This window comes from Dipodomys merriami, unplaced genomic scaffold (genome assembly GCF_024711535.1).
Source record: "Dipodomys merriami isolate MVZ:Mamm:240054 unplaced genomic scaffold, mDipMer1.0.p SCAF_2, whole genome shotgun sequence".
NCBI classification, from domain to species: domain Eukaryota; kingdom Metazoa; phylum Chordata; class Mammalia; order Rodentia; family Heteromyidae; genus Dipodomys; species Dipodomys merriami.
The window spans coordinates 1,542,501-1,559,224 of NW_027203381.1; the positions used below are offsets into that span (position 1 = coordinate 1,542,501).

Here is a 16,724-nt window from a genome sequence, read left to right on the forward strand (position 1 = left end):
ACACGCGCCGCCGGGGGAGATGTCAGCGCCGCTCCTCCTTCCCACAGTCACGGATCGAGCGGCGTCTGTCACCCGCCGGAGCGCCCCTTGGTGCCCTCCGGATCGCCGCTTCTTCCGGGAGAAATCTAGTGCGGACACATTTTGATCGTGGATTTTTGGGGGGGGGGGGCGGTCTTGATCCTCCAACAGAAAAAAAATGGAAAAAAATATCCCCAAAAGCACCCCCACCTCCAGAACAACAACAACAACGGCCGGCCAGCCACCACCGCCCCCCGCGGAGTAGGCTGGGCGCGGGGCGCGGGGCGGGCGTCCGCTGGGCGGGCGAGGTGAGCGCGCGCGGCCCCCCAAACTCCGGCGAGAGAGGAGATGCGCTCTCCCTCGCTCCTCTTTTCAGTGAAATATAACACACATTCGGATCGCGGAGCTTTCAGACAGTCTCAACTGATAGACAGACACATCGAGCTGCTTTTCCTGCTTCAGTTCTTACTCCTCCTCCTCTCGCCAACGTCACCCTGACAATTACAAATAGGTCTCACACAAACCCTACCTGTCAATCTTTTTAATTGCTTTGTTTTCTTTTTTTTCCGGAGCTAAACAATATGACACACACACACACACACACACACACACACACACACACACACACACACACACACACAAAGAAATCTTAATACAACATAACATTAAAAAACGACTGCACGTTGGAGGAAGACAGTGTAGGGTTGTTATTGTGATCCAGTGGCTGAGCCCCGCTAGAACCCATGAGTTCTCAGCCTGGTTAGGCAGACACCAGCTCCTACCGAGTCCTAAACCTGAGTTCTCCTCCCCCGTGTGTATGAGCATGCACACGCACCCTCCTGGATCCGAACCACCCTTGGAGGAATCGTGCCCTGTCGGGGGCTGGGGGGGGTACCTGTGTCACTTTTGCACGCTTCGCTTCATGGGGGGGGGGGTTGTGTTTTGTCTTTTACGTTTTGGTCATCAAGCAAGGTGTTTTAAAACGCACATCTTAAAGACAAATGTCAAAATGGGCTTAGTTCATCTCGGGAAAGGATGGACGAATCCAATGCGGGCGCTCCGTCGAGGGCGCGTGGAGAATGTGGCCCACGCACGCGCGCCACCGGGGAGGGCTCCCGCCGCACCCCGCCCCTGGGCCGCCCCACCGAGAACTTTCCAATGTTTCCAGGGCTCTGCGAATTCGGGCCTGCGGTTCCAGCGTGTGTTCTCTCCCGGTGGGGAACCTGGAACCGGCCATGGAGCCACTTAACACATCCATTCAAGTGAAATAAAAAATACAAAAAGCCACCCACAAGATCTAGGCCAAGGTAAATAAAAATGGCTTAATTCGCGTGACTTGCACGGGACGGAACTAGGGTACCGGGGCGGACGAGGCGGTGGGGCCCGTGCGGGCCGCCGTGGGTGCGGGGCGAAGGACGCTCGGGGCGCCCCCCGGCTGCGGGCCCCGGCCGCGGGACTCCGCGCCCGGCCCAGGCCCCGGCCGCGCCCCGCCGCCCCGGCCGCGCTCGGGGTTGATTCGTACCACCTTGCAAGGAAGTGAACGCTTCGCACGGGAAGGGGAGGCGCCTGCGCCGGCCGCCCGGCGCCGCGCAGCCCGGGGCCGCCCGGGGCCGCCGCAGCTCGGCCCGCGCGGCGATCGCCGGCGCCCGGGCCCCCTCGCCGCCCCCCTCGCCGTGGAAGGAGTCGAATCCGGCTCGGAGCGCGGGAGGGTGGGGATCCCCGGCGCCGCTCCCGCGCCGGGGGAAGGGGGAGGGCGGAGGGAGCCGCGGCCAGTCTGCGCCGAGCAGATTCAAACCAAAACAAAAAGATTAAAGGAGCAGCAGCCGAGCGGCCGCGGTGCGGGGCCGCGGGCCGAGGCTGGCACGCCCGGGCTCGGCGGGGGCTTCCGCGGGGCCGGGTGGGGGAGGGCGGGGGCGGGGGCCGGGCGTCGGGGGAAGGGGGGTCGGGGGGAGGGCGCCGGCCGGAGGCGGGGCGGGCCCGCCCGCGCCTGGCGGAGCCGGGAAGAGCGGCCCGAGCCGGGCGCGCCCCGAGGCGGAAGCCGGCGCGGGCTATGCAGCGGCTGGCGTCGGCCGGGGCGCGAGCTATCGTGGACATGTCGTACGCGCGCCACTTCCTGGACTTCCAGGGCTCGGCCATCCCCCGGGTCATGCAGAAGCTGGTGGTGACCCGGTTGAGCCCCAACTTCCGCGAGGCCGTCACCCTGCTCCGGGACTGCCCGGTGCCGCTCCCCGGGGACGGAGATCTCCTCGTCCGGAACCGGTGAGCCCGCCCGGCGCGCGTCCCCGCCCCGCTCGATCCCCGGGCCGCCCGCGTGCCCACGCCGCGGCGCGCGCTCGGGCGCACGGCCTGACTTGGCGAGGTCCCCTGCAAGTTGAACCCGCCGCCATCTGGCGAAGGCCGGCGTGAAGCGACTTGCCGGTGTGAAGATCCCGTGCCACCCAAAGTCCTCGTAGTCGGGGTGGGGGGGATGATTTTAATTTGGGATTCCCCTCCCCGCCCCCCGACTCCCCTCCCCCTTCCTCTCGCCCGACGGGATAAAACCGACGGGACCCAGAAGGGAGGCTCTCGCCCGGCCCACCCGCCGGCGCTCTCGGCTCGGGTGCGGCCGTAATCGCGGCGGAGCCGGCACGGTGGCCTGGAGGACAGAATCCCGGGCCCGTCCGGCTACTGCGGTCCCCGCCGCGCTCGGCAGCCCGTCGCCTGGCGGAGCGCGCCGCGGGCGTGCGGCGTCCTCCCCGCCGCCGAGGTGCGCGCGCGGGCGGCGCCGGCTGCCTGGTCTGCCCCCGAGGGCACCCGGACGGGCGCTTGGCGCGTGTCCTGGGCCGTGGGGCCCGGCCCGAGCAGGGGCCCCGGAGTGGCTCGCCGACTTTACGGCCACCCTGGTCACTGTCAGACCTGCCGAGGGTCTCGCCCATCCCACACTCGCCCCGTCACGTCTTTCCACCTCACTGATCTTTAGTAACTGGCGACCGGAAGGAACGCCGCCTCCCCGCGGAGGCCGTGCCCGCCCGGCGCCCGCGGCGCCCGCGGTGCCCGCGCTGTTCTCGGCGCCCCTCGGCGCGCTGAGCCCCTTCCCGTGGCGTGGTGGGGTGCAGGGCGAACAGTTCCCCGGGGAGGAGTGAGTGTCGAGTTCCACTGCAGGGCACGGCGGGCAGGGACGCACGGCCGGGCCGCGGGGTCTGCGGGGCGGTGCGGACCCGGCCCCGGTGTGCGGAGAAGGAGTCAGAACTCGGCCCCGCCAAGGGAAAAGAAGGGCTGAGCGCGCCTCCGCGTGCCACGCCCCGCGCGCCCCTCGGCTTTGCCGGTGGAGAGGAGACCCACGGAACCTTTTCCCACAAACTTGCAGGGGGAGTTCCACGCAGGTTTTTGGTTTTTTGAGATAAAATTCAGCTTGGAGCTGAAACACTCTTGTAAATACAGACATTGCTGCGCGAATAAAATCCCTTGTAGAAACAGGTGGGATCCTGGGGAGGGGTGACGAGGCGCCCCGGGGAGACAGGCTGAGAGGTGTGGGGAGTTAGAGGCCTGGGACCACCTGGGGCGCAGCCTGGGCCTCTGGCCTCCACCTGGGAGGCTGAGCCGGGAACCTGCCTCTGCCAGCCCAGGTTCCCTCCAGGCCACTCCTCTTCGATCAGGCTAAAGGTCGGGGCCCCCTGTTCTCCTCCCTCCTCCCCCCAGGGCTGCTCTGCCGCAGCGGCCCAAGGACACTGGGGTTGGTCCCCGGCCAGGGAGCAGCTTGGGTCCCTGAATTCAGTGACTTGGAGGAGACAGGCTCCCGTGTTCAGAAGTCAGAGCGGGTTGGTTTTAAAAGCATGGCTCTCTTCCTTCCGCGTCGGCCAAGAATACCTTGTAATATAAGTAGTGTATTTTGTAGGAACAACTTGACCTCTATCTTCGACCTCGAATCCACCGCAGAGAATGTAAACGCCAAAGCAAAGGGAGCCCGTTTTGAGTGCATTGGAAGGGGCCGGATCCTTGTCTGGCCCTTTAGCTATTTTACTGAAAAATCCAGCCCTCGATGGTCCTTCCTTCTGTGGCATTATACCGATTTTTTTTTTAATAGAGGTCTAATAATGTACTGCCCTGGAGTTGATTTCAATCCAGGACCAAGGCTCCCGAAACGGTGGTGCTCGCTGCGTTAAAAAGTGATGCAAGCCCCCCGCATTTTTGGCATCAATAAAACCTCCTCGGGAATAAATGGTTAAGCCCGGATTGGGTTGTTGGGAGGTCAGGGCTGACTCTTCCCCGCGGGGAGCGCCTGCCCACCCTCTTCCAGGTGAACCATGTTCAGGCTCTCCATCCACAGGGAAGGAAAGGCTTCCCCGACAGAGGCGGCTGCTCGGAAAAGAAAGTTTGCCATTGAGAAAAGGTGTGCGGAGGGGTGTGTAACATCGCTCTAGAATGTTCCGCCGGTGCTAGCCCAGCCCTCACCTTTACCGGGTTACTCCTGAGAACAACTTCCTCTGCTCATCCCTGGGAAAAGAAAGAACGCACCAGGTTAAGTCCGTTTGCGCACTATTTTTAGCTTTCTCGCTCTGTCTCGCTGTCTCTCTTTTAACCCTAAAAAGGTGGCAGGTCACTTCGTTTCCCAAATCTCACGGTGTTCTGCTCAGGTGCGTGACGGGCGCCGGGCTGGGCTGGGGTGGACGCCTGGCCTCTCCCCAGGCCCAGCTCTCTTGGCTCCTTTTCTTCTCCCCCTCCCCCTCTTTATCTGTACTGTTGTTTTCAGGGGCGGAGGGTGGGGCGGGACGCTTTCCTCGCCGAGGCTCCAGTGTGCGCGCGCCCTCGGACTGGAGAGGTTTTCCTCGGGCTCGGGTGCCCTGCTGTCCGTGCCCGCGGGGAGGGGTCGGCGCCGGTGAGCGCGCACAGGCGGGAGGCTTACGGAGTTGGGGAGAGTCGGGGGGCGCCCGTCGGGCCGCAGGGAGCTGCGCCTGCCGGGAGCACCGGCTCCCCAGGGCGGGCGCGGGGTGTCCAGGCCCCGGCTCCCTCGGCTCCCCTCCCCTCCCGCGCAGCCGGCCGCCCTTGGCCTTGCTCACGGCCTGGCGACCCCCGCGCCTCCAGCCCTCCCTCCGCTGGCGCCCAAAGCCCGGCGAAGACCGCGGTGAGGACTGGCGGCGTGGAGTTGCATCTGGGCGCGTGGCGTCCTCGAAGCGGGATTCCGGGGACGGTGGGCGCCTCCGGACCACCACGGGCCCAGGGACCCGAGAAGGCCGGCGCGCCAGGCCCCGCCAACACGGACGGGCGGTACCGCAGCCTCGGGTGCGAGGGGCAAAGGTCACGAGGATCCCCTGCGGAGCCCGTCCCTCTCGGGGTCGCCGCGCCTCTCTCCACGGGAGGCCGCAGGCCCGAGCCCTGCCGAACTTGGCCTTGCCGCCCGGCCCGGATGGGGGACCGGGCTGCCCTCCTCCCCGCGCCCCAGCCTGGGCGCTCCGGCTCCGGGCCGCAGACGCCTGGGGGCCCCTGGCAGGAGCCGAGCTGGGCGTCCCTCGGAGCCACCCCGCCTCTCCTCCACCCAGACCTGGCCCGGTGCTCGGCGGGGCCGGCGCGACTGCCCGTGAAATCGAAGCCTTTCCAAGGGCCGCGCCTGGACATGGAGAGCGAAACCGGCGGCTTCCTGCCCCTCCAACAACACTGGACCCGGTGCCGAGCGCCAGGAGCGGGAGGCGCGCGGCCAGCCGCCGGGATCCCCGTGCGGCCTTGGTGCGTCCGGGGCGCCGCGGCCTTGGGGCCCCGGGAGCCGGACGGGGCCCCGGGAGCCGGACGGGGCCCCGGGAGCCCGACGGGGCGGCCGTGAGCCCTCATCCAGACCTTTCTCCATGGTGGACGGCCAGGGCCCGCCGTGAGGAGTGTGTACGCGCCGTGGAACACACCCTTCCACCGGGCTGGCTTACTAAGTTAAAAGTGAATTCTTCCTGAACGACCTACTGGCCAGCTCGCCTCCCGCCACCAGATGCTCCATCTTCTGGTCTCATTGCAGGGGGAAATGGCATGTTTGGGGTCCGAGAAAGTGTCAACGCCACCTCCTGACAGTCTTAGCAGATGGTCCCCCCTGCATATGGGGGTATCGTCGATAGGAAGTATATGTATACTGGGGGTGGGGGGGGGCGTTCTGGCCTCACAATTAAAGTGAGTCTGGATACCGAAATGAAACTAATCATCTGGTCTTAATCACTATGCCTCTGCTTCTTGTGGAGGAGAAACACAATGACTGGCTTTCCTTTTCATCTGGAAGGGACTGTACAATGTTGAACGTTCCATAAAAAAATCATTCTCTCCGATTTGTGTTCCAATTAATCAAAATGCGTGTTTTCAAACCAGACATATTTGCACCAGAGAGTTTGCTGCAGCCATTTCCAACCAGCCCCAGCAGTAACATGTAGCAACCGATGACCTTGCATGTCCCATCAATCTTTAATAATATCATTGTCATTACTATTATTATCTGAAGTGTTAAATTGTTGCCAGAATCAATACCAGTGTACTTCTTTGGATATATTTTATCCCAGTGTTGTTTTTAACATCTTTGTTAAGAGGCCAATTAATTTCCAACTCCTAGCCCCAGTGAAGTTGTATATAATGAGGGCCTCCTGTCTTTTTTTTTTTCTTTCTACTTGTTTCTCCTTTTGAAAGGAAGAGGATAGAAGCAAGTGACACATGAAATAAATCACTTGCTGACTAAAGTGATACAAAATTCTCCCTAAACTGATATAAAGAGGAAAATATGCCAAAACTCTGAGTGTAGAGCTAGTTAGTAGATGACCATTTTTTGGTTTGGGTTTTTTTTTTGTTTGTTTGTTTGTTTGTTTTTAAACAGAGCACGACTGGTTTTGTCTAATTCCATCAGATCCTACAGTTGTAACCCCGTCACAGCCACTGGATGTAAAGAGATTTTTTTTTTCTCGGCACAATATGAAGACCTTCACGAAGAAAGCATCTTAATACATGTGTGTGTTTGTTTCGTTCTAGATTTGTTGGTATTAATGCATCTGACATCAACTATTCAGCCGGCCGCTATGACCCATCGGTGAAGCCCCCGTTTGACATAGGCTTTGAAGGGCTGGGTGAGGTGGTGGCCTTAGGCCTCTCTGCTAGTGCTAGATACACAGTGGGCCAGACGGTGGCTTACCTGTCACCTGGGTCCTTTGCTGAGTACACAGTGGTACCTGCCAGAGCCGCCTTCCCAGTGCCCTCACTGAAGCCGCAGTACCTCACCCTGCTGGTGAGCGGCACCACCGCCTACCTCAGCCTGCAGGAGATGGGAGGGCTGTCAGAGGGGAAGAAAGTTCTGGTGACAGCAGCGGCGGGGGGCACAGGACAGTTTGCTGTCCAGCTGTCCAAGAGAGCCAAGTGCCATGTAATTGGAACCTGCTCTTCTGCGGAGAAGTCAGCTTTTTTGAAATCCCTTGGATGCGACCGTCCTATCAACTACAAAGCCGAGCCCGTGGGAAGCGTGCTCAAGAGCGAGTACCCGGAAGGGGTGGATGTGGTCTATGAATCCGTTGGGGGAGCCATGTTTGACTTGGCCGTGGACGCCTTGGCCACCAAAGGGCGCTTGATAATAATTGGGTTTATCTCTGGCTACCAAAGTCCTTCTGGCCTTTCGCCTGTGAACGCAGGAACGTTGCCAGCCAAACTGCTGAAGAAATCTGCCAGCATCCACGGCTTCTTTCTGAACCATTACCTCTCCAAGTACCAGGGAGCCATGGAGCGGTTGCTGGAGCTGTTCGAGGGTGGGGAGCTGGTCTGCCAGGTGGACGGGGGAGACCTGTCTCCAGAGGGCAGGTTCACCGGCCTGGACTCCACATTCCGAGCTGTGGACTATATGTACATGGGGAAAAACGCTGGGAAAATCGTAGTCGAATTACCTCACCCTGTCAGCAGTAAACTGTGAAAACAGAACGAGGGCATAAATCAAAGGAGAGAGAAAATGAGCACTGTATGCTGCAGAATTACTCAAATCAATTTATTTTTAGTTGGAAATGGATATATCTTAAAATAAAAGTTAGATGTTAATGAATACTCTCCTCCAGTGTCTCTCTCCCCCCCCCTCTGTTTTTCTCTCTCCCTCCCCTCCTCACTCTCTTCTTCTCCCTTAGGGGGAAAATGTGCCAATAAAAGTTCCTTCTATGGCTAAGAGGTAAAATGTTTACATTCGACTCTTTAGTCATGGACAGTCTCATTCCAGATTTTACTGTTCCAGGGAAGTAAATTAATTCCTGATGTAGGACCTGATCAAATCAGTATGTCCTCCGCTTGATGAGATTTAAAAATCAGTCTGGAAAATAGTTGCCAGAGTCGTCTTCACCTTGGGAGCACTGGCTCGGCCGCTCAGTAGCTGACAGGGAGAGGCGCAGAGTCAGCTGTCTGCAAAGCCCACGTGCTCAGGAAGTAGCCGTTCTTTTCTTTTTCTTTTTCTTTTGCCCAGAAATCACTAACAAACTATCAAAATAGACATGTGAGGGAAGAACTTCCCTCCATATTTGATCTGGTTAAGCTATTGGGAAAGTCACTCTGCAAACACAGATGTACCTGGAAGTATCTATCTGAGATTTGATACCTTTTATACATACTACAAAGTAGAAGTTTTCCCTATTCTTTTTAGCTGCAAATATTAATGCTAGGTTTGGGAAAGGGGAATTCTAGAGTCGAGGGGGAATTTTAATTTTAATTTCTTAATTACTCTCTGCACAGGAAAGGGCCAGTATAACTCTATGCTCCTTTCACAGTGAAGTTCCCAGATCCTAGCAGGGACGGCCGACAGGATCCGAGAGCCCATCCTGCACAAGCGTTGCCACCGTGCACGTCCACAGCCTGAGGACCCAGGTCACAGCTCCGTGCTCATGTAGGAAATCGAGTCATGTACAATAGCACATTTGCTTCTCACTGGAGGTTCTTGGAGGTAGAAGGTGGGTTTGATCTATGGTAGCCTGTGTTCCCATTTCACTTCTCCAACATTGTGTTGGAATGAAACACTTCTTGTAAGTGGCAGTACACACATCCCCTGGCCACATGGGAGCCATGCAGCCTGCCCTGCGTGAGTCACCGAAGGGCTCTGAGTCAGGCCAGAAAGGACCACGCATCCTTAACCTTCATCACCCAAATGGCTTCCATCATGCCCATCGTGGAGTCAGAATCCCACGGTGCCATTCCAGCCGAAGGTGAAGCCCAGCCCATGATCTTCGCAGAGTCCTAGGTTTCAGGGCTTAATAAATACGAACTCAATTAAAGGGGCTCCAGGACAGTTGGGACCAGATTCCACTCATCTTTCGCTGCATCAGAAGAGCAAGGAAGATCTCGATGCTGAAGAGCCGTTAGTATCTGTTTTACAAGATTTACTCATTTTCAGGTACCTAATGTAGCCGCCAGCATGCACGCACAACAATACAATTTATATGGTAAATGGAACCAAATAATGGCCTCACTGAATGTTATGGCTGCACTGAAGGGAAATGTCACGGTAAATAGCTGCCAAATTATGGATCATGCCGAAGTGTCACAACTGCACTAAAGACAAATGGCACTGGAGGCTATTGCCACTGTGACGCTTTTGAGTTATGAAGAAGGGTAGCGGCCTGATGCGAGACTCTTTGTGTCCTCGTCATAGCAAAGGGCTATCGGCGCAGGGACAGAAAGCCTCATCCAGTGTGGTGCTTGGTTATTAATCTGTCCCTTCCAGACCTAACAGCTGTAGCAAAACAGAAAGAGACTTTGCTTGGCTCTTCCATACACAAACCAGGGCGGGGAGAGGTGGGTGGGGGGACGGGTTTTATGAATGTGGCTAAGCCTAAGAAATGACTGCTGATGGAAAAATGTGGTCATAAAATAATCTAATCAAAGAATATTATCAAATTTAACATAGTGTATGTCTGAAGAGCTCCGTTGCTTGCTATGCAGATAGATTGTGTGAAATGCAAGCAATCATGCACTTTCTCTCTGCCTAAAGACTTGAGGACAGAAGACATTACCAACTCAATTGCCTCTTGGAAACTGAAGTGTATCCCAGTTTCTTTCATTTTAATGGGAGGCTAATAAAGATAAAAGACCAGCATTTTATCTGATGGATCCCGTAAGCCACAGAATAGAAATTTATTATGTTTTGAGGGAATATGCTAAATTCAGCTATGTAAAAATAAAACTCAAACACTTGGGTTTAAAATAAAACATAATCTGAAAACCTCATGTGCTCTCTCTGTCCCTCAAACTGAGAAACTGCAATGCGTGCTGGTTTCGTTTATTCTCAGAAAACAAGCATGAACGATTCCGTCCATTCAGATAATGCCAAAAATACGTTTTAACGTGTTTATTTTTTTGTTCTTTGGAAAAATGATTTGTAAATTGAGGGTCACAGTTCGGCATCAGCTTCGTCCTGTGGGATTTGTGTTGAAGACCAGCCTGTAATGGGAGGTGAATGCGGTGAGGGTTCCCTGCACCTTTCTTCTCAACTGTATTACATATCACAAAAAGAGCATCCATAATTCAGGGCCATTGTCAGGCTTTGTTTTAGAGAAGGGGCCAGGGCAGAGAAGTCGTGGGGATGAAGGATTTCCCAGTTCTCCCTGTGCCCCGTGTGGCCTACTCCGCACGGTGGGTAAGGTCGCTGCCCGGGCAGGGTGGAAGAAAGAAAGGCCTCCCAAAGATCTGGAACCATCCGGGTCAGGACTTCTATACAGCCTAGCGCTTTTTCCTCCAAGCCTGTTTTGCATAGGAGAAATACCGACAATATCATTTTGGGGCCCATTAGCAATGACTTGCTGTTGACTGATTTCAGCATTTTTTTTATTTTTTTTTTTTTTTTTTTTTTTTTTTTTTTGTTGGTCGTGGGGCTTGAACTCTGGGCCTGGGCGCTGTCCCTCAGCTCTTCAGCTCAAGGCGAGCGCTCTTCAGCATTTTTTTTAAAAAGGAAAAATCCAAGGGATAGTTTGCAAAGAGATGACAAGTTTCACATGCTCTGTCTGTTCTATAAATTGTCTGCTTGCATGGGAATGGGGCTCCTTGAGATTGGAGGGGAGCCTCTGTAAGTGGTCATTAGTATTACATGCAGTATTTATCTAATGAAGGTGCGGTGACAAGGAGGTGCTGCCGTTATTCAGAGGGACGCCGCTCTGGGCTGGGGGTGGCAGAGCAGCTAATGAGGATATAACGTCTCCGGGCCCCACAGGCCTGCCTCTCTCTGCTCCCCACCACGAGACGCTGGAAACTTGACAAATGACATCATTTAAGACGCGTGCCTGCCTTAGGGACCTGGTCTGGGGCTTCCTGTTTCTGGATCTTATTTGGGTAACATTTATAATAGCTACCCCTACTTGGACCTGCAGTGTTTTCACCCTTGATGGAACTTTCAGTCCGCAGGAAGCCATCCATCTGTTCTCTTTTACAATAAGGTGAGGTGCTCGGGACTGGAATGTCTCCCTAGCACACGTAAACGTGCAGGACACACCGTGCTGCGGGCCTGCACAGAAGTTAGATGGCAAGAGCCAGCCTTAATTCATGAGGTAAATAAATGATAAGATACATAGTGTCAGCTTGGGATGTTAATTTCCCAGAGGTTTTCCTATCATTAGCTTTAAGTAGGTGTATAAAGGGTATCAGTTCACGTCATTTATGAATACAGTGCATCTTGATCAATGTCACCCTTCCATCATTTTTCCAGAGGTCATTTCACAATTATTCTCATTTCTGCTTTGACTCTCTTCTAAATATTCTGTTATTTGTAGTATTCATTTAGAGACAAAATTGTGTGTGCCACCTGTCACTTTTGCAGTTGGGTGTTGTATGTGTGTGTGTGCATGTGTGTGTGTGTGTGCACTTGTTTGGGATTTTTGACAGTTTCTATAGCGCATTTCCCATTGTGGCTCAGAATCAAATATTTAGGATGATATTTCAGAAGCTCAATTACCAATACTGTGATAGTTTGGCATAGTCACTTCAAACTTTGAATTCTGTTTTACTAGCCCTTTTGTACCACGCTATTTCAACTCATAAAAGAAGAAATGAGTGGTATGAGATCCTTATTACTGTTACCAGGAGTAATCTGTGGGAGGTTGATCCAAATATGAAAATAATATTTTACCAACATGTATCAACTCAAGTAGTCCTTGGTAGTACTGAGCTGGTATTGAGAGTCAAATAGAGGCCATCTTTTGATTAAATATGCTTGACGTTTCGGTTTAATTCTTCCAGTGCCTGGCAGAAGTGCTACCCAGCGTTCAGTCTTGATCTGCTTGCCCAGGGTAGGCCTTCCCTCCGGTGCCTTTCCAGGGCCCCCCAGGAGGCACGGCTACATTCCAGAAATGGGGTACACGTCGCCCAGTAGTAGGGTAAGTGCCGCGCGAGGACAGTTTAGGGAAAAGCAATATGTGCTTCATATGTGCTGAGGAACATTGAGCCAAAAGCACAGAGATTTGAACAGCCCCCCAAAGCAAGGCTTTCCCTTGAAGGGCACTATCTGACAGTGTCTTTCTGCCAACATGAAATTAAAATAATAATGAAAACACACCCTGCTGATGGGTGCCAGCATCGCCAGCATCGAGGAAGAAGGAGGGATGTGTGGCAGCCCCGTCACCGCGCTGCCTCGGCCACTGTGTGACAAGCAGAGCAAGGCCTTTGGGTGGCACCATGGACGACAGAGCCGCGCGCACGTCCCGCTGGGGCGTCTTGGCCTGGACCCTGAGGAAAGGACTTGGCCGTGACCTGCATGCCCAAGCCCGGGATGGTGGCAGTCGCCGACAGAAGCCGAGTCCCAGAAGGATGTGTGTCCCTCTCTAGCCATCATAGACAAGGAGACCCACTGCTCTCTAAACTGGGCTTAAAAGGATAAGCTAGTTCCAACCATGTCTTGCCCAAGACCACGGAGTCCACAGGACTCCAGCCGTCCCTCAGATGCAGCCACTCGGGGGAGCGGATCCCACACAGAGGCTACCCTGTTTTGTCCCCTTGCTGATGAGAGCGTTGTGCAGGCGCAGCCACCCTGGGCTGGGAAGCGTCACGTGGCTGAGACAATCTCAACCCTGGACATGGTGTCACAGGCTGAGCCACCAGTCGGCAGCCGACTCTTCTTGTGCGGATCCGCTGTACCGGAGCTTGTACCGGAGCTTGAACTCAGCCTCAGCTTCTCCACTGAAGGCTGGTGCTCTACTACCTGAGCCATAGCTCCACTTCCAGCTCTTCAGCAATTAATTGGAGACATGCAAAGGCACAGTGCCTGTGTGCCTCTGAGCATATAAAACAGTATTTATTGAAATGAACTCCAAGGAATGGAAATGAGAGGTTTCTTTTCTCTGTTGTTATTTCTGTTTATTTTCTTCCTGTCTGGTTTGTTTCCTTTGTCTGTTTATAGGAGGGAGACATGGGCACAGAGCTCGAGGAAAAGTGAACAAGTACCGCAGTGGAGCTCTCTGGACACTTTTGAAAGTGAACTATGGAACTTGCAGGTGGAGATGGGAGGGAGGCGCTGTCCAAAAGGAAATGCACTCATTACCCGACTCATGTAACTGTAGCATCTCACTATGTCACCTTTATAATAACAATAAAGGAAATTTAAGAAAGAAGAATCTCGTACACTTTCCTGTCTGGCCAGCTTTAAACCTCTGTGCTCAGCTCTCAGCCTCCTGAGTGGCTGGGATTACAGGCAGAGCTGCCAGAACCCAGCATGGTCAACTCTTTCATCTGGCCCAATAAAGTAGAGTTCTCTGTCACTTGATTCTGTGGCAGAAATATCACAATCTTTTGGAAGAATAATAGAAGGAATTAATAACGGAACATCCACAGTTTAGTTTTACTGCCACAAGAAATTTCCCCAACAGTGTGTCCTTCAATACCAAATAAAGAAAGCCAGATAAAGGAAATCAGGTACAGTCTTTATTCCCAGGATGATTTGGCCTCCTCATTTTTGCCTGTAAGACGTTCACACTGCTTGGTCATCCCAATCTTGGTGTTGTAGCAAAATACCTGGGATTTGACTTTGTTGTTCCACCTAGGATCAGATTCTGCACCAGGAGCTCAGTACCATGGAGGGAACGTCCTCATGCATAGGGGAGACCTCACGGGAGAGAGACCCTTCTGTGTGGGCTGTGACAAGAACCCCATGCTCTACAAATAACAGAGCATAAATAAGACTCAAACCCTTCAGAACCACATGACACTGACCATTCATGTCTTTCCCGTCATTTCTGCCTTTCTACCCTGAAACTCATGCATAACAATCATAAACTTCCACCTTTCCAGGAATGAATCCTCTCCCGGTCTTAGCAGTTTCTTTTAATGTTGAAAAACCACTTCCTGGGAACAGCACCATTGTCAAAGGTGATCAGGTTTTGTAGGAAATCTTCACTGCTCTCCAGGGGACAGTCACAGCCGTGTGGCTGAAATTTACATTTGGAAATTGAATTGTCTCCTTGTGGGTTTTTACTCCATAGTAACTTGTAGAGAATTACTTAGGTCCTAGTACATCCATGCACAGGGAGTGAGGTTGAGGTGAATGAGCATCAACATCACCCCAACCATTCAAAATACCCTCATCCTCTAGCAAAAGTAAAATTAAGGAGTCAGTATTGGAGAATGTTATTCAACTGGAGAATGGTATTTAACTGGAGTCTCACGTTCTTTTTATGACTCCTCGAAATTTGTGAATTTGGCATTTGAAAACTGTGTCAGTGTCTCACCTCCTTACTGTTACATAATGAAGATAGATGACTCTCAAGTAGCAAGGGGAAATGTCAAGTAGAGAATGGTTTGCCCACGATCACACCATCCCTGCCTGACAGAGATGGGTCCACAGATTGCCCTCACGCCAAGGCTGTCTCTCTCTCGGGAGCTGTCTTCTCATACTGTGACTGGCACACAGGTCACCTGTGAAAACACCCGGCCAGACTCAGCATGCAAATTATTGGTATCTTCCACTCCTCCAAAGGAGCATTCCTTCTAAACCTCGGTTGTGGCACTGGACCACCATGCCTGGCGGCCTTGCCTTCATACACTTTTTAACAGAGCATAGGGAGATCCAGGAAGATCACTGCCGTGGCCTGGGCAAGAGGCCCTCAACAGGAAAACGCGGAGGCAGGGACTTGGCTCCCAGTCTTCTGCTCTGGAAGTTGGATTCTTCGTCACGCCAGTGCTGTCCACCTCCTGGCCTGGTGACCAGTTAAACCTCAGTCCTCCAACAGGAGCCCAGGGCACTGCACCCAGAACCCAGGGCACGATCACACAACATTTTACAATCAATGTTACAATCAGTCCACCGCCTGTGGTCAGGGCACGTGGAACGGGCCGTGTGGCAATATGTCACCTTTCCTTGAGGTTTGGACTTTAGAAATCAGAGCAAGTTAAGAGGCTGGAGCCTTTACAGGAGGAGTTACATTCCACCCCACGCCCGCTAATGTGTGGCTGTACCTCACTCTCTGTCCAGGCAAAGAAAGACACCTTGGTTATCACCAAGGAGGCTCAGTGGCATTGCAGATCAAATCCCTGAATTCCAGAGGGGAGGCACCCTGCAGGTGGGGCAGGGGATGGGTGTGTGTGGCATGTGGGGTGCAGGGGAGGGGTGAGTGGGCAGGGGTGCATATGGCATGCGGGGGTGTGGAGGTGGAGGTGAGTGTGGCATGCAAGGGTGCAGGGGGAGGGCGAGTGAGTGTGGCATGTGGGGGTGTAGGGGAGGGAAGGGGGTGAGTGTGTGGCATGCAGGGGTGCATGGGATGAGGGAAGGGGTGAGTGTGTATGGCATGTGGGGGTGTGGGGGAGGGAAGGGGGTGAGTGTGTGGCATGCAGGGGTGTGGGGGGAGGGAAGGGGGTGTGTGTGGCAGGCAGGGGTGGGGGGGAGGGAAGGGGTGAGTGTGTGTGGCAGGCAGGGGTGCGTGGGGGGAGGGAAGGGGGGGCGTGTGGCCTGCAGGGTTGGACAGACCCCAGGGCCTCCTCATGTGGCTAGTGAGAACAGGCAGCCATGTCCGACACTCCTTTTCCACCCCACGCCCACCGCAGACTCCAGAGCAGAGCAGGGTCCGCAGGAGACCACCCTGCTTGAGCATCTCCTGCAGACAAGACACTGGGACAGGAGAGGGGGCTACCCAAAGGCCTCAGGAAGTGTGGGAGCAGAGGCCGGTGGGGAATGGGGGTCTCAGGGAAGCAGACAACTTTGGAAAGGCCAGACGGAACTGGGGAAAGGGGCTGTGTGTCCTCCTGTCTGTGGTGAGCTTCTCTGTGCTCTCTGTAAACAGGCCGTTGCTGTCGCCTGAGTTCCATGTGTACTTTGTTTCTGCCACATTTCTAGAAACTCCCACAGAGCGCTAGCCTATGTTGGGCATATTCTGTATCCCTGGAGCCTGGGACCACCTCTTGCCCACGCTTGTCTCCCCAGCACCTCACTGGACACAGTACCCAAAGTCAAACCGCAAACCAAGGTGTACGGTAAATGGAGCCAAGCACCTTACACACAGCACAGGACTGCAAGGTGGGTGCCGCCCTCTCCCTCCCCCCCCCGCCCACCCCCCTCACTTCACCTTTTCCCCCAGTCCTCTCCTCCCTGGCCTAGCTCGGTATTCCGGTTGCAAATAAGACCTCAGAGAGCTGGCTGGGGAGCAGTTCTTTTTCATCCAGGGTAGAACCCCAGCCCGCCCTGTGACATCGTGCGCACCTCCGGATGGTACCTGGGACCCTGAAGGCCTAGAGGGTCGCCTCTTGGCACCACAAATACTTTTCCCATCATAGCAGTTTTA

At 54.7% G+C, this 16,724-nt stretch overlaps 1 protein-coding gene across 1 annotated transcript; it reads left to right on the forward strand.

Annotated features, from left to right (window-relative positions):
* The first annotated feature begins 1,952 nt into the window (after positions 1-1,952).
* Positions 1,953-8,035, forward strand: Ptgr3 (prostaglandin reductase 3). The gene is made up of 2 exons (XM_070028944.1): positions 1,953-2,277; positions 6,985-8,035. Exons 1-2 carry the CDS (start codon positions 2,069-2,071, stop codon positions 7,907-7,909), a joined length of 1,134 nt encoding a protein of 377 aa, XP_069885045.1. The 5' UTR covers positions 1,953-2,068; the 3' UTR covers positions 7,910-8,035.
* The last annotated feature ends 8,689 nt before the right edge of the window (positions 8,036-16,724 follow it).

What these genes read in the sequence shown, in the direction of transcription:
- Ptgr3 (XM_070028944.1), top strand. Translation starts at nt 2,069, where the DNA reads ATGCAGCGGCTGGCGTCGGCCGGGGCGCGAGCTATCGTGGACATGTCG. An exon ending in GATCTCCTCGTCCGGAACCG is followed by an intron (nt 2,278 to 6,984) that starts GTGAGCCCGCCC and finishes GTTTCGTTCTAG; the next exon opens with ATTTGTTGGTATTAATGCAT.